The 21,930-nt window shown below is 47.3% G+C and overlaps 1 protein-coding gene across 3 annotated transcripts in view; it reads right to left on the bottom strand.

Annotated features, from left to right (window-relative positions):
- Nucleotides 1–1,008: 1,008 nt before the first annotated feature.
- Nucleotides 1,009–21,930, bottom strand: part of LOC311115150 (uncharacterized protein) — a 32,920-nt gene continuing 11,998 nt past the window's right edge. Inside the window, exons 2-8 of one of the 3 annotated variants that reach the window (XM_084190357.1) lie at nucleotides 12,962–13,160; nucleotides 10,906–11,840; nucleotides 10,621–10,644; nucleotides 10,503–10,587; nucleotides 9,377–10,383; nucleotides 3,750–4,044; nucleotides 1,009–3,515 (exon numbers count right to left, since the gene is read on the bottom strand). In XM_084190357.1, the coding sequence (XP_084046483.1) occupies nucleotides 1,744–3,515; nucleotides 3,750–4,044; nucleotides 9,377–10,383; nucleotides 10,503–10,587; nucleotides 10,621–10,644; nucleotides 10,906–11,840; nucleotides 12,962–13,160 (4,317 nt within the window). In that variant the 3' untranslated portion in view covers nucleotides 1,009–1,743. Of the gene's footprint in view, nucleotides 3,516–3,749; nucleotides 4,045–9,376; nucleotides 10,384–10,502; nucleotides 10,645–10,905; nucleotides 11,841–12,961; nucleotides 13,161–21,930 lie in introns of all 3 variants that reach the window. The other 2 variants (XM_084190355.1, XM_084190356.1) reach the window with 2 other exon arrangements.

The raw sequence follows: 21,930 nt of genomic DNA, 5'->3' as shown, positions 1-21,930 counted from the left end.
GAATGGTCTTCAGTGTAAAAACCTCATAAAAGGCATCTGGGAGAAGTAAATTCATCCACAAAACAAGAATGTAATCTATCTGAATGCTGATTAGCTGACAGCCTTGATATATTAAAGCAATAAGGCCCGAGGGGGTGTGGTTTACGGTCAATATACCACCCAGGTTATTTGTGGTCCTCTGTAGCTCAATTGGTAGAGCACGGCGCTTTTAACACCAGGGTAGTGGGTTCGATCCCCGGGACCACCCATACGTAAAAATGTATGCACACATGACTGTAAGTCGCTTTGGATAAAAGTGTCTGCTAAATGGCATATTATATTTATTATTACAATCTTAAATGACCGTGTTTTCACAAATTTGATGATATAATTTGTCAAGCCCATTCAAAAGATTAGGGGACAGGACCCCGGAAGTATGACGTCACAGGCACATGGTACTACCAGACTGATTACTGCTGTAGCGAATCAGAACGCAAGCTCACGAGACTGATTACCGCTGTAGCGAATCAGAACGCAAGCTCACAGACTGATTACTGCTGTAGCGAATCAGAACGCAAGCTCACGAGACTGATTACTGCTGTAGCGAATCAGAACGCAAGCTCACAGACTGATTACTGCTGTAGCGAATCAGAACGCAAGCTCACGAGACTGATTACCGCTGCAGCGAATCAGAACGCAAGCTCACGAGACTGATTACCGCTGTAGCGAATCAGAACGCAAGCTCACAGACTGATTACTGCTGTAGCGAATCAGAACGCAAGCTCACGAGACTGATTACTGCTGTAGCGAATCAGAACGCAAGCTCACGAGACTGATTACTGCTGTAGCGAATCAGAACGCAAGCTCACGAGACTGATTACTGCTGTAGCGAATCAGAACGCAAGCTCACGAGACTTCTGGATGAACAGAAACCACAATATGTCGAGAGGTGTTGTAATGGTGACGTGCCATGGTGTAAATGTTATCAACGACACGTGCCGACTCTTGACAATGAAAGTACTACTAGTTCGTACACTATCTTCACTTTTATTTCTATTGTTCACTTAACAAAGATTACATTCTATCCATATCAATATTCCACAAACACCTCATTCTGAAATGATTGTCCACACACAGACACACTTCTTTCAGCAATATCTGAACTATCTTGACTTTCTAAAATAACTAACAGAATTTGCTAAGATAATGAACAATGGATATTAAAGACAAGTTACTATAAGTGTTTAAAAACCAGGAAGAAGGGTTATTCTATTGACTACAAACCTAATATGGATTGGATTGTTGCATAATTAGCATTTTATCACATTAATAGAAATAACATTGATAACTTTATTAAGATGTTTATAGATACCACTAGCTAGTTTGCTCATTTCATTTCTTACCTTGGATTGATTGTGTATGTTAGGTAGTTTGCCTGCTTTATATTGTTCAGTCTGCTGTCTTTTTGCACCTTTTCATAATTTTTTATATTGGGGGCGCTTCTAATAGTTTGAATGTATTTGATACAAACTGCAACAACCTTGAAACCATTAACCTTTCACAAAAACACAATTCTTGGAAACATGCATCAGTGTGCAGATATAGTTTTTACATTATGAAGTCATCATTGTTCATTGTTCCCAGTCTAAACCGACACCTCGTTTTGGAGACCAACAGTCATCAGGTGGCACTCTTTTTCAATCATCACGATTATCCAACCTACTAGCTAGCATCCACTAACTGCAGAGACTCCTCTTCACCCTACTAGCATCCACTAACTGCAGAGGCAGGCTCCTCTTCTTCATCATCAATACTCATGGAATCCTCTTCACTCTTCACATCTTTAGTCAGAGCCTCTTCAGTGTTTGTGCTCGGATGGATCTTCCTGTGTCGTCCCAGCTTCATAGAACTGGCGAAGCACTTACCACATTCAGCGCAGCTGTACGGTCTCTCTCCTGTATGAGATCTGATGTGTATCGTCAGTTCAGAAGCTCTTCTGAAGGTCTTCTCGCAGACTGAGCAGGGGAAAGGTCTCTCTCCCGAGTGCGTCCGGAGGTGTTCTTTCAGGCGCCCTGCTTGAGAGAAACCATTCCCACACACAAAGCAGCAGTGGGGTTTCTCTCCTGTGTGTAACTGCTGGTGTCTTTTCAAGGCTGAGGAGAAGCTGAACCGCTTGTCACATTCGGGACAGGGGTATGGTTTCTCTCCAGTGTGTACTTTCTGGTGGTCTTGCAGATGTCTTTTCTGAGTGAACTGCTTCTCGCACACAGAGCAACTGAAGGGCTTCTCTCCTGTGTGGATCCTCATGTGTAACTTGAATGCCGACAACTTCTGGCAAGGTCTCCCACATATGTTACAGGTATAAGGACTCTCCCCCAGGTGGACTTTGCTGTGGGTTTTGAGGTACGACGCAGTAGTGAAGCGCTTCCCACACACAGAGCAGGAGTGCGGTTTCTCTCCTGAGTGCGTCGGGAAGTGTTCCTTCAAACGTGACAGTTGAACAAAACCTTTCCCACACACAGTGCAAATGTGAGGTTTCTCTTCTCTGTGTAACTTCTTGTGTCTATTCAGGGCTATGTTGGAACCAAACATCTTGTCGCAGTCTGAGCAACCGTATGGTTTTTCAACTGAATGTACACTCTCGTGTCTTCGCAGATGGCCTTTGCGATTGAACTGCTTCCCACACACAGAGCAGCTGTACCTCAGAGTTGTAGTGTGGTTCACCTGGTGTTGTTGTTCAGGTTCTCTTGATGTTGACGGACTCTCTTCTTCCTCAGAACCCGGAGGATCGAAGTCCAATCCAACTTCTTCTCCGTCAGAATTGATCAGAACACCAAATACCTCCTCCTCCTCATCTTCCTCCTCCTTCAGTGCTTCATTTGTAGCGTTCATCTCAGGTGTTTGGTTGTGGTTGTCAAACTCAACAGGTGGGAGTAGTCCAGGCAGTAGATGTGTCTTCTGATGTTTCCATAGGTTGTGGGAACTGGTGAAGCTCTGGCCACATTCAGCGCAGCTGTAAGGTTTCTCTCCTGTGTGCTCTCTGTGGTGTACTTTAAGGTCTGCAGGTCTTGCAAAACTCTTCCCGCATACAGAGCAGGGGTAAGGTTTCTCACCTGTGTGCGTCCGGAAATGTTGCTTCAAACGTGACGATTGGGTAAAACGCTTCCCACACACAGAGCAGGGGTAAGGTTTCTCTCCAGTGTGTGTCAGCAGGTGTATTTTCATGGCTCCCAAATGGGCGAACTTCATCCCACAGGTGGGGCAGGGGTAAGGTTTCTCTCCAGTGTGCGTTTTCAGATGTGCTTTCAGGTGTCCCTTCTCACGGAATTGCTTTCCACACAAAGTACAGGGGTAAGGCTTCTCTCCTGTGTGAATTCTTATGTGTTTTTGTAGCGCCGATAACTTTTGGCAGTCTTTTCCACACACTGAACAGTAGTGAGAGCTCTTAGTAGCTGTGTGATTCTCCTGGTGTTGTTCAAGTTCTCCTGATGTAGAGGGACGCTCTTCACTGTCAGAACTCTGACTGGGATTATATCCTGTGTGAAAAATATGGAATGGGTTAAACAAAGCAGCAGACAAGTCAAGACAATGGTTGAAAAATTCCAGAAGCTTTAACAAAATTCCCAGGTTTTCCAGAGATCCTGACTGAAGGGTTCCGGATGCTTATTCCCTCCTGATTCCAGGAATCTTCCAACCAGGCTTTCAGGAAAATCTGGGCATTATGGAAAGTTACATGAATTCACAAACTCATCTATTCCACCTCAATTTACCAAGAAGAGAAGGATCCCAGTCCATTTCTTCTCCATCAGAATTAATCAGCCCAACAACTTCCTCCTCTTCATCCTCTTCATCTTCTTCTTCATCATCTTCCTCTTCTTCTTCTTCATCTTCTTCATCCTCTTCTTCATCATCCTCTTCTTCTTCTTCTAGTTCTTCAGTTTTAATCTTCAGTCCAAGTGTTCGATCCTCCTCCTCCTCCTCCTTAACAGTGATCCCAGCAGTTTGAGTGGAGGCTTCACCATGGCTCTGATCAGAAGGCAGGGACTCTGTGGGTTTGGGCTCAGCCTGGTGAGAAAATAATATAAATGTTTTTTTTTTAGGATGGAGAACTTTATTTTCAAACAAATACTTTACTCGCTGCTTCTAAAAACAAATATTTTGCGCACAGCACCCAGCCAGGCAGTGTTGCAGCACGAGGTGGGATAGGCTATAGGATTCGTAGTTCTTTGACTTGTTCCAGTTATGAAACAAAACGGCAGAAATACCTTGAAAACAGCTACGGCAGCATTTATTTTGCTATAAATGTGATCATACTTGACTATTTCTATTCACAAATGCGAGTGAAATGCTGGCACAGTGGAGCCCTTGCCACCCGCCAACGTGGCTTGTGAAATAGACATCTTACCCGCGAATTTCCAAATCTACCGGCGTTTGGCAGATGGCGGGTGTTAAGTTCAGGCCCTGGCCACCAGAATGATCAGACCAGTCACTTTCCCAGACACAGATTAAACTTCTGTGTTCTCAATGTCTAGAGGGTCGGGCAACGAGGCTCATACTGTCTAGGGGGTCGGGCGTCGGGCAACGAGGCTCAAACTGTCTAGGGGGGTCGGGCATAGAGGCAACGAGGCTCAAACTGTCTAGGGGGGTCGGGCATAGAGGCAATGAAGCTCAAATTGTCTAGGGGGTCGGGCATAGAGGCAATGAGACTCAAACTGTCTAGGGGGTCGGGCATAGAGGCAACGAGGCTCAAACTGTTTAGGGGGTCGGGCATAGAGGCAACGAGACTCAAACTGTCTAGGGGGGTCGGGCATAGAGGCAACGAGACTCAAACTGTCTGGGGGGGTCGGGCATAGAGGCAACGAGACTCAAACTGTCTAGGGGGTCGGGCAACGAGGCTCAAACTGTCTAGGGGGTCGGGCATAGAGGCAACGAGACTCAAACTGTCTAGGGGGTCGGGCATAGAGGCAACGAGACTCAAACTGTCTAGGGGGTCGGGCATAGAGGCAACGAGACTCAAACTGTCTAGGGGGTCGGGCATAGAGGCAACGAGACTCAAACTGTCTAGGGGGTCGGGCATAGAGGCAACGAGACTCAAACTGTCTAGGGGGTCGGGCAATGAGGCTCAAACTGTCTGGGGGGATCCGGAATATAGGCTCAAACTGTCTAGGGGGTCGGGCAACGAGGCTCAAACTGTCTAGGGGGTCGGGCATAGAGGCAACGAGGCTCAAACTGTCTAGGGGGTCGGGCAACGAGGCTCAAACTGTTTAGGGGGTCGGGCATAGAGGCTCAAACTGTCTAGGGGGTCGGGCATAGAGGCAACGAGTCTCAAACTGTCTAGGGGGTCGGGCAATGAGGCTCAAACTGTCTAGGGGGTCGGGCATAGGGGCAACGAGTCTCAAACTGTCTAGGGGGTCGGGCATAGAGGCAACGAGGCTCAAACTGTCTAGGGGGTCGGGCAATGAGGCTCAAACTGTCTAGGGGGTCGGGCATAGAGGCTCAAACTGTTTAGGGGGTCGGGCATAGAGGCAACGAGGCTCAAACTGTCTAGGGGGTCGGGCATAGAGGCAACGAGACTCACAACTGTCTAGGGGGTCGGGCAATGAGGCTCAAACTGTCTAGGGGGTCGGGCATAGAGGCTTAAACTGTCTAGGGGGTCGGGCATAGGGGCAACGAGACTCAAACTGTCTAGGGGGTCGGGCATAGAGGCAACGAGACTCAAACTGTCTAGGGGATCGGGCATAGAGGCAACGAGACTCAAACTGTCTGGGGGGGGTCCGGAATATAGGCTCAAACTGTCTAGGGGGTCGGGCATAGAGGCTCAAACTGTTTAGGGGGTCGGGCATAGAGGCAACAAGACTCAAACTGTCTAGGGGGTCGGGCAATGAGACTCAAACTGTGTAGGGGGTCGGGCATAGCGGCAACGAGACTCAAACTGTCTAGGGGGTCGGGCAACGAGGCTCAAACTGTCTAGGGGGTCGGGCATAGAGGCAACGAGACTCAAACTGTCTGGGGGGATCCGGAATATAGGCTCAAACTGTCTAGGGGGTCGGGCAACGAGGCTCAAACTGTCTAGGGGGTCGGGCATAGAGGCAACGAGGCTCAAACTGTCTAGGGGGTCGGGCAACGAGGCTCAAACTGTCTAGGGGGTCGGGCATAGAGGCTCAAACTGTCTAGGGGGTCGGGCATAGAGGCAACGAGACTCAAACTGTCTAGGGGGTCGGGCAACGAGGCTCAAACTGTCTAGGGGATCGGGCATAGAGGCAACGAGGCTCAAACTGTCTAGGGGGTCGGGCAACGAGGCTCAAACTGTCTAGGGGGTCGGGCATAGAGGCTCAAACTGTCTAGGGGGTCGGGCATAGAGGCAACGAGACTCAAACTGTCTAGGGGGTCGGGCAACGAGGCTCAAACTGTCTAGGGGATCGGGCATAGAGGCAACGAGACTCAAACTGTCTGGGGGGTCGGGCATAGAGGCAACGAGACTCAAACTGTCTAGGGGGTCGGGCATAGAGGCAACGAGACTCAAACTGTCTAGGGGGTCCGGAATAGAGACTAACTGTCTAGGGGGTCGGGCATAGAGGCTCTAACTGTCTAGGGTATCGAGCATAGAGGCAACGAGACTCAAACTGTCTGGGGGGTCGGGCATAGAGGCAACGAGACTCAAACTGTCTAGGGGGTCGGGCATAGAGGCAACGAGACTCAAACTGTCTAGGGGGTCGGGCAATGAGGCTCAAACTGTCTAGGGGGTCGGGCATAGAGGCTCAAACTGTTTAGGGGGTCGGGCATAGAGGCAACGAGGCTCAAACTGTCTAGGGGGTCGGGCATAGAGGCAACGAGGCTCAAACTGTCTAGGGGATCGGGCATAGAGGCAATGAGACTCAAACTGTCTAGGGGGTCGGGCATAGGGGCAATGAGACTCAAACTGTCTAGGGGGTCGGGCATAGGGGCAACGAGACTCACAACTGTCTAGGGGATCGGGCATAGAGGCAACGAGACTCAAACTGTCTAGGGGGTCGGGCAACGAGGCTCAAACTGTCTAGGGGGTCGGGCATAGAGGCTTAAACTGTCTAGGGGGTCGGGCATAGGGGCAACGAGACTCAAACTGTCTAGGGGGTCGGGCAACGAGGCTCAAACTGTCTAGGGGATCGGGCATAGAGGCAACGAGACTCAAACTGTCTGGGGGGTCGGGCATAGAGGCAACGAGACTCAAACTGTCTAGGGGGTCGGGCATAGAGGCTCAAACTGTCTAGGGGGTCGGGCATAGAGGCTCAAACTGTCTAGGGGGTCGGGCATAGAGGCAACGAGGCTCAAACTGTCTAGGGGGTCGGGCAACGAGGCTCAAGCTGTCTAGGGGATCGGGCATAGAGGCAACGAGGCTCAAGCTGTCTAGGGGATCGGGCATAGAGGCAACGAGACTCAAACTGTCTGGGGGGTCGGGCATAGAGGCAACGAGACTCAAACTGTCTAGGGGGTCCGGAATAGAGACTAACTGTCTAGGGGGTCGGGCATAGAGGCTCTAACTGTCTAGGGTATCGAGCATAGAGGCAACGAGACTCAAACTGTCTGGGGGGTCGGGCATAGAGGCAACGAGACTCAAACTGTCTAGGGGGTCGGGCATAGAGGCAACGAGACTCAAACTGTCTAGGGGGTCGGGCAATGAGGCTCAAACTGTTTAGGGGGTCGGGCATAGAGGCAACGAGGCTCAAACTGTCTAGGGGGTCGGGCATAGAGGCAACGAGGCTCAAACTGTCTAGGGGATCGGGCATAGAGGCAATGAGACTCAAACTGTCTAGGGGGTCGGGCATAGGGGCAATGAGACTCAAACTGTCTAGGGGGTCGGGCATAGGGGCAATGAGACTCAAACTGTCTAGGGGATCGGGCATAGAGGCAACGAGACTCAAACTGTCTAGGGGGTCGGGCAACGAGGCTCAAACTGTCTAGGGGGTCGGGCATAGAGGCTTAAACTGTCTAGGGGGTCGGGCATAGGGGCAACGAGACTCAAACTGTCTAGGGGGTCGGGCATAGAGGCAACGAGACTCAAACTGTCTGGGGGGGTCCGGAATATAGGCTCAAACTGTCTAGGGGGTCGGGCATAGAGGCTCAAACTGTCTAGGGGGTCGGGCATAGAGGCTTAAACTGTCTAGGGGGTCGGGCATAGGGGCAACGAGACTCAAACTGTCTAGGGGGTCGGGCATAGAGGCAACGAGACTCAAACTGTCTAGGGGGTCGGGCATAGAGGCAACGAGACTCAAACTGTCTAGGGGGTCCGGAATAGAGACTAACTGTCTAGGGGGTCGGGCATAGAGGCTCTAACTGTCTAGGGGGTCGGGCATAGAGGCAACGAGACTCAAACTGTCTAGGGTATCGGGCATAGAGGCAACGAGACTCAAACTGTCTGGGGGGGTCCGGAATATAGGCTCAAACTGTCTAGGGGGTCGGGCAATGAGGCTCAAACTGTCTAGGGGGTCGGGCAATGAGGCTCAAACTGTCTAGGGGGTCGGGCAATGAGACTCAAACTGTCTGGGGGGGTCCGGAATATAGGCTCTAACTGTCTAGGGGGTCGGGCAACGAGTCTCAAACTGTCTAGGGGGTCGGGCAATGAGGCTCAAACTGTCTAGGGGGTCGCGCATAGAGGCAACGAGGCTCAAACTGTCTAGGGGGTCGGGCATAGAGGCAACGAGGCTCAAACTGTCTAGGGGGTCGGGCAACGAGACTCAAACTGTCTAGGGGGTCGGGGCATAGAGGCTCAAACTGTCTAGGGGGTCGGGGCATAGAGGCTCAAAATGTCTAGGGGGTCGGGGCATAGAGGCTCAAAATGTCTAGGGGGTCGGGGCATAGAGGCTCAAAATGTCTAGGGGGTCGGGCTTAGAGGCAACAAGACTCAAAGGTGAAGGCGTGGAGCAAATAGAGGCTTTCATTAATAAAAAGGAGAATGAAATCCTGGCTCTTCCAGAGCTCTACAGGGTCACACTTAACATTTAGGAAAACAAAAGCAGCAAGTCGACAGGACGAGCCAAAAGCTGCAAATCATATCCGTCCCTAGCCACACCTCAAGTGATGTGTGCTCTCCAGAGTGCGTGCTGCAGACATTGAAGTTTATAGGCATTCCATTAGAGGGCTGCCACACCCCCGTTAAGGGAACCGTGCTCAGCTGGAGCTTGTTCTCCTAACCAGCATTCCTCATGCTATCTAGGCTTGCCTGCTGCACCACAGTTCAGACTAAAATGCATGCTCAATGGGGAATCTCCCAATGTAGATTTTATCAATCTCTCAATGGAGAAAATGCTTAGTGCAGGACTAGTCTTAATCTGCGTCTGGGATATGGGCCTTTAGAATCAATTGAGAGGACCACTGCAACTTTAACAAATGTTTGGTTGACAGGATAATAATTTCCACCTACATTGATATTCTGGAAGGCAGCAGCATCTTGTAGTTGTAGCATCCCACTCCCAGTAGCCTGATGAAGGCTCACAACACTACAGATCCCTGAAGAGTTACGCTGGTGTCTCAGTAGGTTCTCAGAGAGCGAGAACCTCATTCCACAACCGGAGCACTGGTACGGTTTCTCTCCAGTGTGAACTCTCTGGTGTTTCAGCAGCTTTGACTCAATGGTGAAACTCTTCCCACACTCGGTGCATTGGTATAGGTTCTCCCCAGTGTGGATTCTCTGGTGTTCCTTCAGCTTGGTTGAAGTGGAGAAGCTCTGGTCACATTGGGAACAGGTGTAGAAGTTCACTCCAGTGTGTGATTGGGCGTGTATCTTCAAGGACACCAGTTGAGCAAATCCCTTACCGCATTCCCCACATTGGTACGGTGTTTCTCCGGTGTGAAGTCGTTCATGCTTCACAAGTGTCCCAGATAGTGCGAAGCGCTTGGGGCAGTAGGAACAGCGGTAAGGTCTCTCTCCGGTGTGCACTCTCTCGTGGTTCTTCAGCTTGGCCGCGGTGGAGAAAGTCTTCTCACAGTGAGCGCAGAGGAAAGGTTTCACCCCTGTGTGTGTCTGCTGGTGAGATTTCAGGTGCGCCAACTGAGAGAAACTCTTACCGCACTCGGGGCAGCTATGAGGTTTCTCCCCTGAGTGCAACAACTGGTGTCTCTTCAGGTCTCCCATGTGAGTAAACCTGCTCCCGCAGTCAGAGCAGGGGTACGGTTTCTCTCCACTGTGCACTTTCTGGTGCGTCTTGAGGTTTGCGGCTTGGGAGAAGCCCTTCCCACACACCATACACTCGTAAGGCTTCTCTCCTGTGTGTGTTCTCTGGTGTAGCATTAGTTTATAGGAGCTGGAGAGTTCTTTTCCACACGTTGAACAGATGTGAGGGCCCAGAGCTTTGTTCTCCTGGTGTTGGTCAGGTTCTACTGATGTAGAGGGACTCTTCTCACTGTCAGAGCAATGTTGAGGTCTCTCTGCTGTGGTAAAGCGGTAGTATGGATTAACAGGCAAATAAGTAAACTCCTTAAATATGTGAAGATCTGAGACTGAGCCAATAATATAACCCACACCTTACCAAAGTAACCTTTGAACTCACCAAAAGCAGGATCTTCTTCCTCTTCTTTGACTTTGACATCCAGTACCAGACTGAGCCCAGACTCCTCTACAGCTGTGGGTTCAACCTGCCCAGACTCCTCTACAGCTGTGGGTTCAACCTGCTCGTTTTGGTCAACACAAGCCTAGGATGAATAAATCAGACAACTTCATTCAATATAACACGTCAATAGCGGAATCAATCTTAGTTATATTGATGTTCTTGAAAGATTCCCAGGTTTTCCAGAAATCCAGGTTTGAAAATTCCTGGACTCAGAAGGAAATAAGCAGGACATCTGGAATCTTCCAACACGGATTTCTGGAAAACCTTTTAAAGAAAATAAATACAAAGAATAATTTCCACCCTAAACTGGATACTTGAAAGAAGCATGACCAGATACACCTACCCTATTGGTGGTACCATCCACAGAGGTAGCCTCTTGCTGCTGTGACCCACCCTGTATACCTTCATGGATACGACGACGGTGACTAGTTCTATTCGCTGACGAGGAGAAACTCTTCCCGCAGTCGGAGCACTGGAATGGTTTCTCTCCAGTGTGAACCCTCTGGTGTCTTTTAAGGAGTGATGAAGATGAGAACATCTTCTCACACTGAGAGCAGTGGTACGGTCTCTCTCCGGTGTGCTGGCGCATGTGTATCTTTAAGGTCCAGGGCTGAGTGAATTCCTTCCCACATTCTGAGCAGCTGTACGGCTTGGCGGTGCTATTCTCTTCGCTAATATGGGATTGTTCATGTCTTGTTAGAGAGCTTGGGAAAACGAAGGTCTTTTTGCAGGTGGAGCACTGGTAAGGTCTCTCCCCAGTGTGCATCCTCTGGTGCATCTTGAGCTCTGCTGCCGAGTTGCAGCCCCTGTCACACTCAGAGCATGGGAAAGGTTTCTTCATGCTGAGTCTCTGCTTCTCTCCGGCGTGCGTCATCATGTGGACCTTCAAGTGCCACATACGTGAGAAACTCTTCCCACACACAGAGCAGTGGCAAGTTTTCACTCCGGTGTGTGTCTGATGGTGTAGTTTTAACTCTCCTTGGCTGACAAACCTCTTCCCACAGTCCTTTTCTGGGCAGGCGTATGGTTTCTCCCCTGTGTGCAACCTCTCGTGTGTTTTGAGGACCCCTGTATCACTGAATCTCTTCCCGCACACAGAGCAAGGATACGGTTTCTCTCCTGTGTGCGTTCTCAGATGTCTCCGTAGTTTTGAGGGGTGAGGAAACTCTTTCCCACACTCTGAGCAGCAGTAAGACGACTTCTTAGCTGTGTGATTCTCCTGGTGTTGTTCAGGTACTCCTGATGCCTCATCACTAGAGCTGGGGTTCGGACTCTCTCCTGTTACAATCGTAAGGATAAAACAAGTTATGGTACGTCCCAGATGCCACCCTATTTCCTATATAGGGCACTACTTTTGACCTGGACCCTGGTAGTGCACTATATAGGAAATAGGGTATCATAATCTACTGTAACTCTCTATGTCCATATATTAAACTAATAAATCATCTCCTCAGGTGGCATTAAAGTATTGTCCATCTGTGGGTAGGGGCGGTGATGGTAATTGAATAACCGTGTAACTGACCCGTTATGGATGAAGACCATCATGAAAATAAAATAACCGTCAAAACCATTTAAATAGGCCTAGAATTCATTTTAGGAATTTTTTATTTGTTATTATGAACTATATTTTCATGTTTACTTAATAGCAGGGGTGTTTACTAAAGATAATAAGTGATTGATTTGCTAACTTAGTCAGCCTATTAAACATTCTAAATCTCCTCCTCTTTCCAACTGGCCTTTGATGCCCCAGAAGCTAATCTTCTAGATGCGCTACGGCACTTCAGGAAACTAATGTTTTCATGTGTGGACTTTCTTTTATACAATGTTTTCATTGCTTGCTAGTAAATAAATACATCGGTCTACTTTAAAAAAAGGTGAATCCTTAATGGTGAAACTACCCCCGCCCCTTTGATATTACAACAACAAAGACGTTACTGTAAACAACCAACACTGTTCTTTTCCCCCTCAGACATCATTACAACCAACACTGTTCATTTCCCCTTCAGACATCATTACAGCCAACACTTTTCTTTCCCCCCTCAGACATCATTACAAACACTGTTATTTTCATAATTACAGCCAACACTGTTATCCCCCCCCCCAGACATCATTACAAACACTGTTTTATTTTCATCATTACAACCAACTGTTCTTTTCCCCCTCAGACATCATTCCATGTGTGATAGAACAGCAGATACTGCAACAACAAAAACACCACGCTACTCACCTCCGTTTCATCTAGAAAACATACAAAAATAACAAAGTGTCTGGGGCAAACAGTGGAGCTGTTTCCCCTAATGACGATTCCATCTTTAAAGATTCATCAAATTGAACTGCTGGTTTAAATCCCTTGCGAGAACCATTTTATTTCCAGTGAGCATTTTCAGTCGGCTACTTACCTGTATAATTAAAACTCCACTCCTCTAAATCTTCTTCCTCCTCTTTGACTACGATGTTAAATCTAGGTGTTTCACTGAAGCTGTCAAGGCCCCCAGGGTAGTCAATCTCCTGCCCCTGGTCACCATGGTTACCACCAGGACCTAGTGACAGTGTTGGTTGGGGTTCAGTGGAGCAGGATGGGGAAGGGCCACCCAAGTCCTAAAATACACAATCAAATCAAACTGTATTTAAAGCGCATTTAAAATCGCAACGCACTTTAATAGTCAAGCATAACAGTCAGTGCCATTGGTCAGTTAAAAAACGACATCATTTAACGACCACCTTCTTCTGACACATTAGCCTTCTGTTGGGTAAAACAGGGACAAGCCAGTCTGAAAGGTATTCTACTGTGACCCTTGACCCCATTCGCTGAGGTCTCAGGGAGAGTTGGAATATGCAAAAAAAAAAAAAAAAAAAAATCAAATTCACACGTGTATTAATACAGACTTGTACATGTGTGAAACAGGAGAAATATAAGCACCCACCACATTATTATTAGTAGCTTGGTACAATGACAGATGTGCATTGATGCAAGTGAGCTGCCAGAAGCTCTTCTGTCCAGTTCAGTCTCTTATTGTCTTCCTGCTGCTGCCCGTATTCATAAAGCCTCTCAGAGTGGCTGATCTAGGATCAGTTTGGTCTTTCAGATTATAATGAATGGACAGAGGGACCTGATCCTAGAACAGCCACTACTCTTAAAGACACTTTAGGAATACAGGCCCTGGGCCCGGTTTGAAGACGCAGTCTGTGATCTTAAGACACTTTAGGAATACAGGCCCTGGGCCCGGTTTGAAGACACAGTCTGTGATCTTAAGACACTTTAGGAATACAGGCCCTGGGCCCGGTTTGAAGACGCAGCCTGTGATCTTAAGACACTTTAGGAATACAGGCCCTGGGCCCGGTTTGAAGACACAGTCTGTGATCTTAAGACACTTTAGGAATACAGGCCCTGGGCCCGGTTTGAAGACACAGTCTGTGATCTTAAGACACTTTAGGAATACAGGCCCTGGGCCCGGTTTGAAGACACAGCCTGTGATCTTAAGACACTTTAGGAATACTGGGCCTGGGCCCGGTTTGAAGACGCAGTCTGTGATCTTAAGACACTTTAGGAATACAGGCCCTGGGCCCGGTTTGAAGACGCAGCCTGTGATCTTAAGACACTTTAGGAATACAGGCCCTGGGCCTGGTTTGAAGACGCAGCCTGTGATCTTAAGACACTTTAGGAATACAGGCCCTGGGCCTGGTTTGAAGACGCAGCCTGTGATCTTAAGACACTTTAGGAATACAGGCCCTGGGCCTGGTTTGAAGACGCAGCCTGTGATCTTAAGACACTTTAGGAATACAGGCCCTGGGCCCGGTTTGAAGACGCAGTCTGTGATCTTAAGACACTTTAGGAATACAGGCCCTGGGCCCGGTTTGAAGACGCAGTCTGTGATCTTAAGACACTTTAGGAATACAGGCCCTGGGCCCGGTTTGAAGACGCAGTCTGTGATCTTAAGACACTTTAGGAATACAGGCCCTGGGCCCGGTTTGAAGACACAGTCTGTGATCTTAAGACACTTTAGGAATACAGGCCTTGGGCCCGGTTTGAAGACACAGTCTGTGATCTTAAGACACTTTAGGAATACAGGCCCTGGGCCCGGTTTGAAGACACAGTCTGTGATCTTAAGACACTTTAGGAATACAGGCCCTGGGCCCGGTTTGAAGACACAGTCTGTGATCTTAAGACACTTTAGGAATACAGGCCCTGGGCCCAGTTTGAAGACACAGTCTGTGATCTTAAGACACTTTAGGAATACAGGCCCTGGGCCCGGTTTGAAGACACAGTCTGTGATCTTAAGACACTTTAGGAATACAGGCCCTGGGCCCGGTTTGAAGACAGTCTGTGATCTTAAGACACTTTAGGAATACAGGCCCTGGGCCCGGTTTGAAGACACAGTCTGTGATCTTAAGACACTTTAGGAATACAGGCCCTGGGCCCGGTTTGAAGACACAGTCTGTGATCTTAAGACACTTTAGGAATACAGGCCCTGGGCCCGGTTTGAAGACACAGTCTGTGATCTTAAGACACTTTAGGAATACAGGCCCTGGGCCCGGTTTGAAGACACAGTCTGTGATCTTAAGTCACTTTAGGAATACAGGCCCTGGGCCCGGTTTGAAGATACAGTATGATCTTAAGCACTTCCAAATTAGTAACACATTGAACAAATTGGAATTCGTATCATATCATGAATTGCAAAAACTACAAAAAAGGATGACGTATTAGTTCAGGGACTCATTTTGTCTTGTGGCTCGACATTCAAAACTACTGGCTGAAATTATACAAGAGCTCTGGAGCATCACTTTAAGACTAAGTTCATCGTTAAAACCTTTGTAGGAGCATCGTTAAATCTCTGCACTATTTCTCAGTTGCACTTGAAAATGCTTGTTATTTACTAACTGCCTCAGACCACTCATAGAACAGCTAAGTGCGTCGGTTAGATGCTTTTTTTTTTACACAGAAGATCTCTGTTAAATATAGAATCAAGATGTTTATCTGTCTTCTGTGACCTCCGATAACGTCGGAACAACGTTGACTACAAACAGGCCTACAAAGTTTCCATTGTCTTTGCAACTATTACAAACAAGTGAAGAATAAATGATGGTTCAAATTAAAAACCGAGACGACTACATTAAAAAGATACATACAGTCTAGGCTAAATAGGCTTATATATTTAAGTCATATTGAAATGTAGATTCAATTTCTATTTTGCTAATTGTAGGCTACTGTCTGATGTGTAACATGTACAATGATGTGCCAAATCTATGATTTAGTGCATTCTATGGTAGGCCAAATGCTTCCCAGCCGAAACAGTTCGGAAGAGTTTGTCGTGCATATATTATGACGAGAGTTTGTGACGTTATGGACTTCGTTAAATGTACAGTGCATTCAGAATGGATTCAGACCCATTGCCTTTTCCCACATTTTGTTACGTTACAGCGTTCTTTTTTAAAAAGGAGAAAGTTGTTTTTTCCTCTCAATCTACACACAATACCCCCTAACGACAAAACAAAACAGGTTTAAATTTTTTCAAGCCAATAAAAATAAAACCCGAAATATCACATTTACGTAAGTATTCAGACCCTTTGTCTCAGTACTTTGTTGAAGCACCTTTGGCAGCGATTACAGCCTCGAATCTTCTTGGGTATGACGCTACAAGCTTGGCACACCTGTATTTGGGGAGTTTCTCCCATTGTTCTGTGCAGAGCCTCTCAAGCTCTGTCAGGTTGGATGGGGAGCGTCGCTGCACAGATGTTCGATCGGGTTCAAGTCCAGACTCTGGCTGGGCCACTCAAGGACATTCAGAGACTTGTCCCGAAGCCACTCCTGCGTTGTCTTGGCTGTGTGCTTAGGGTCGTTGTCCTGTTGGAAGGTGAACCTTCGCCCCAGTCTGAGGTCCTGAGCAGGTTTTCATCAAGGCTCTCCCTGTACCTGCTCCGTTCATCTTTGCCTTGATCTTGACTAGTCTCCCAGTCCCTGCTGCTGAAAAACATGCCACCGCCACCATTCTTCACCGTAGGGATGGTGCCAGGTTTCCTCCAGACATGACGCTTGGCATTCAGGCCAAAGAGTTCAATCTTGGTTTCATCAGACCAGTGAATTTTGTTTCTCATGGTCAGAGTCCTTTAGGTGCCTTTTGGCAAACTCCAAGCGGGCTGTCATGTGCCTTTTACTGAGGAGTGGCTTCCATCTGGCCACTCTACCATAAAGGCCTGACTGGTTGAGTGCTGCAGAGATTGTTGTCCTTCTGCAAGGTTCTTCCATCTCCACAGAGGAACACTTCCGTCTCATAGCAAAGGGTCTGAATACTTATGTAAATAAGGTTTCTGTTTTTTTAATTTTAATAAATTTGCAACAATTTCTAAAAACCAGTTTTTGCTTTGTCTTTATGGGGTATTGTGTGTAGATTGCTGAGGATTTTTTATCTGCCTTTGCCATCGATACTATTGGCCAACCTACAATCGCTTGATAATAAAGTGGACAAACTACAGGCACGAATATCCTACCAACGGGACATTAAAAACTGTAATATCTTACGTTTCACCGAGTCGTGGCTGAATGAAGACTCGAATAACATACAGCTGGCGGGTTATACATATATATGTAAAATATATGTATCGGCAGGATTGAACAGCAGCCTCTGGTAAGACAAGGGGTAAACAACAGCTGGTGCACGATATCTAAGGAAGTCTCAATGTTTTGCTCGCCTGAGATAGTGTGGTCTACAGCTTATCATGAGATACTCTATCTACCAAGAGAGTTTTCATCTATATTCTTCGTAGCTGTCTATTTACCACCACAAACCGATGCTGGCACTAAGACTGCACTCAATGAACTGTATACGGCCATAAGCAAACAGGAAAACGCTCATCCAGAGGCGGCGCTCCTAGTGGTCGGGGACTTTAATGCAGGGAAACTTAAATTGGTTTTACCTCATTTCTACCAGCATGTTAAATGTGTAACCAGAGGGAAAAAAACTCTAGACCACCTTTACTCCACACACAGACGCGTACAAAGCTCTCCCTCACCCTCCATTACAAGCAAAAACTAAAGCAGGAAGCACCAGTGACTCGGTCAATAAAAAAGTGGTCAGATGAAGCAGATGCTAAGCTACAGGACTGTTTTGCTAGCACAGACTAGAATATGTTCCGGGATTCTTCCGATGGCATTGAGGAGTACACCACATCAGTCACTGGCTTCATCAATAAGTGCATCGATGACGTCGTCCCCACAGTGACTGTACGTACATACCCCAAACAGAAGCCATGGATTACAGGCAACATCCGCACTGAGCTAATGGGTAGAGTTGCCGCTTTCAAGAAGCGGGACTAACCCGGAAGCTTATAAGAAATCCCGTTATGCCCTCCGACGAACCATCAAACAGGCAAAGCGTCAACACAGGACTAAGATCGAATCGTACTACACCGGCTCCGACGCTCGTCGGATGTGGCAGGGCTTGCAAACTATCATAGACTACAAAGGGAAGCACAGCCGTGAGCTGCCCAGTGACACGAGCCTACCAGACGAGCTAAATTACTTCTACACTCACTTCGAGGCAAGTAACACTGAAACATGCATGAGAGCATCAGCTGTTCCGGACGACTGTGTGATCACGCTCACCGTAGCCGATGTGAGTAAGACCTTTAAACAGGTCAACATTCACAAGGCCGCAGGGCCAGACGGATTACCAGGACGTGTACTCTGAGCACGCGCTGACCAACTGGCAAGTGTCTTCACTGACATTTTCAACCTCTCCCTGTCTAAGTCTGTAATACTAACATGTTTCAAGCAGACCACCATAGTCCCTGTGCCCAAGAACACTAAGGTAACCTACCTAAATGACTACCGACCGGTAGCACTCACGTCTGTAGCCATGAAGTGCTTTGAAAGGCTGGTCATGGCTCACATCAACACCATTAACCCAGAAACCCTAGACCCCACTCCAATTGACATACCGCCCCAACAGATCCACAGATGATGCACTCTCTATTGCGCTCCACACTGCCCTTTCACACCTGGACAAAAGGAACACCTATGTGAGAATGCTATTCATTGACTACAGCTCAGCGTTCAACACCATAGTGCCCTCAAAGCTCATCACTAAGCTAAGGACCCTGGGAATAAACACCTCCCTCTGCAACTGGATCCTGGACTTTCTGACGGGCCGCCCCCAGGTGGTAAGGGTAGGTAACAACACATCCGTCACACTGATCCTCAACACGGGGGCCCGTCAGGGGTACGTGCTCAGTCCCCTCCTGTACTCCCTGTTCACTCATGACTGCATGGCCAGGCACGACTCCAACACCATCATTAAGTTTGCCGATGACAGAACAGTGGTAGGCCTGATCACCGACAAAATATTTGGCATGGGTCCTCAGATCCTCAAAAGGTTCTACAGCTGCACCATCGACAGTATCCTGACTGGTTGCATCACTGCCGGGTATGGCAACTGCTCGGCCTCCGACCGCAAGGCATTACAGAGGGTAGTGCGTCCCGCCCAGTACATCACTGGGGCCAAGCTTCCAGCCATCCAGGACCTCTATACCAGGCAGTGTCAGAGGAAGGCCATAAAAATGGTCAAAGACTCCAGCCACCCTCGTCAGACTGTTCTCTCTGCCACCGCACGGCAAGCGGTACCGGAGCGCCAAGTCTAGGTCCAAGAGCTTTCTAAACAGATTCTACCCCCAAGCCATAAGACTCCTGAACATCTAATCAAATGGCTACCCAGACTATTTGCGGTGGATATTGCTCGTCCGCCTGCCGCTAACTCCAGCAGGCTTGTAAATGCATTTGGCTAGAAGAACTCTTCACTGAGACATTAATTATTTTACATTGACATTTTAGTAATTTAGCAGACGTCTTATCCAGAGAGACTTACAATTAGGGCATTCATCTTAAGATAGCTAGGTGAGACAACATATTACAGTCGTATATAAGTAACAACAACAGGGCTGGGCGATATATCAAATGTATTAGATTAATTATAGTGCGTGTTTTTGCGTGATATTCCAAATGTTTGTTTCGCAAGAATCAATTTTTATTTTTACATCTTTTTGTTTTTCCGAGCGTTTATGTTGTATTTTTGGTCTCATCTCCTTCACTCCTGTGACACCAAGCCCCTCCTCCTGACACCAAGCCCCTCCTGTGTGCACTTCCCCATTTACACCAGAGATCTATATAATATAATATAATGACGAGATGCTCATGTCTCCGCCATAACAATGGGAGTCGTTGTCCCAAAGGAGGGAAGGCAGGCGACAAGCTTAGGTTCAACATAAGGGCATAGAAACGTATTGGGCTTACAGTGCATTCGAAAAGTATTCAGACCCCTTGACTTTTTCCACATTTTGTTACGTTACAGCTTTATTCTAAAATGGATTAAATAAATAAAAATCCTCAGCAATCTACACACAAAACCCCATAATGACAAAGCGAAAACAGTTTTTTAAAAATGTTTGCTAATTTATTAAAAATAAAAAACTGATACCTTATTTACATACAGTGGGGAGAACAAGTATTTAAAAATTACAGACCTCTACATGCTTTGTAAGTAGGAAAACCTGCAAAATCGGCAGTGTATCAAATACTTGTTCTCCCCACTGTACGTATTCAGACCCTTTGCTATGAGACTCGAAATTGAGCTCAGGTGCATCCTGTTTCCATTGATCATCCTTTGGATGTTTCTACAACTTGATTGGAGTCCACCTGTGGTAAATTCAATTGATTGGATATGATTTGGAAAGGCACACACCTGTCTATATAAGGTCCCACAGTTGACAGTGCATGTCAGAGCAAAAACCAAGCCACGAGGCTGAAGGAATTGTCCGTAGAGCTCAGAGACAGTATTGTGTCAAAGGCACCGATCTAGGGAAGGGTACCAAAAAGCATTGAAGGTCCCCAAGAACACAGTGGCCTCCATCATTCATAAATGGAATTAGTTTGGAACTACCAAGACTCTTCCTAGAGCTGGCCGCCCGGCCAAACTGAGCAATCGGGGAAGAAGGGCCTTGGTCAGGGAGGTGACCAAGAACCCGATGGTCACTGACAGAGCTCCAGAGTTCCTCTGTGGAGATAGGAGAACCTTCCAGAAGGACAACCATATCTGCAGCACTCCACCAATCAGGCCTTTATGGTAGAGTGGCCAGACGGATGCCACTCCTCAGTAAAAGGCACATGCAGCCCACTTGGAGTTTGCCAAAAGGCACCTAAAGACTCTCAGACCATGAGAAACAAGATTCTCTGGTCTGATGAAACCATGATTGAACTCTTTGGCCTGAATGCCAAACGTCACGTCTGGAGGAAACCTGGCACCATCCCTACGGTGAAGCATGGTGGTGGCAGCATCATGCTGTGGGGATGTTTTTCAGTGGCAGAGACTGGGAGACTAGTCAGGATCCTTGAGTGGCCCAGCCAGAGCCTGGACTTGAACCTGATCAAACATGAGAGGATCTGCAGAGAAGAATGGGAGAAACTCCCCAAATACAGGTGTAACAAGCTTGTAACATCATACCCAAGAAAACTCAAGGCTGTAATCGCTGCCCAGGGTGCTTCAACAATGTACTGAGTCCAGGGTGTGAATACTTATATAAATGTGATATTTCCTGTTTTTTTTAATTATAAATTAGCAAAAATGTCTAAAAACCTGTTTTTGCTTTGTCATTACTGTGTTGATGAGGGAAAAAAATAATTTAATCAATTTTATAATAACATTTTTTTTTTTTATTCAAGGGGTCTGAATACGTTTCAAAGGCACTGTATTTTGGACAGATTTGGGCGAGAGTGAAACTTCTCGCTTCACCTCTTCCTCTCTGTTTACACACACACACAAGCCCCTCCCCCTGCCGCTCACAAGAGATCACTTCTTCCTCTCTGACAAGCGGTTTCAACTCGCTCTTTGCATTTAGGTTTGGTCCAACAGAATCGGTCATATGGACACCGAAAGCATTGAGACATTATTTTACTGTAAACGAGAAGTTAATCTCAAATTGCACGCAGAGCAGACACTACTAAAACAGGAGTATCAATGAACGTTGATTCTGTAAAAGTATTTTTCAGTTTGACCACTAGCAGCATTTTAGCCAAAGACCGTTATACTAGCTGTCTAGTCTGTGTTTTATAAATGTGCAATAAGAATAAAACACAATTATATAAGGAACTGGCAGCTCGTTCTCATTCTGAGAAATAAGGTAGGCCACTTGATTTCAACATCTGAACAAAGTGGACAGGCTAGCATGTTGTTCAAACAGTTGGCGATGGACAGAAGGGTGTGTTCATATCAATTCAACTGTTCAACCTTGTTCTAGCAAATAGATTCAAATTGGCTAAACTTGGCTAAACTTGAAATATAAAGATTACAATGAGGGAAAAAAGTATTTGTTCCCCTGCTGA

Source organism: Coregonus lavaretus (assembly GCF_964263955.1).
Source record: "Coregonus lavaretus genome assembly, contig: HAP1_SCAFFOLD_200, whole genome shotgun sequence".
NCBI classification, from domain to species: domain Eukaryota; kingdom Metazoa; phylum Chordata; class Actinopteri; order Salmoniformes; family Salmonidae; genus Coregonus; species Coregonus lavaretus.
Note: the sequence above shows the minus strand (reverse complement) of the source record. Positions and strands in the feature narration are given on the sequence as shown.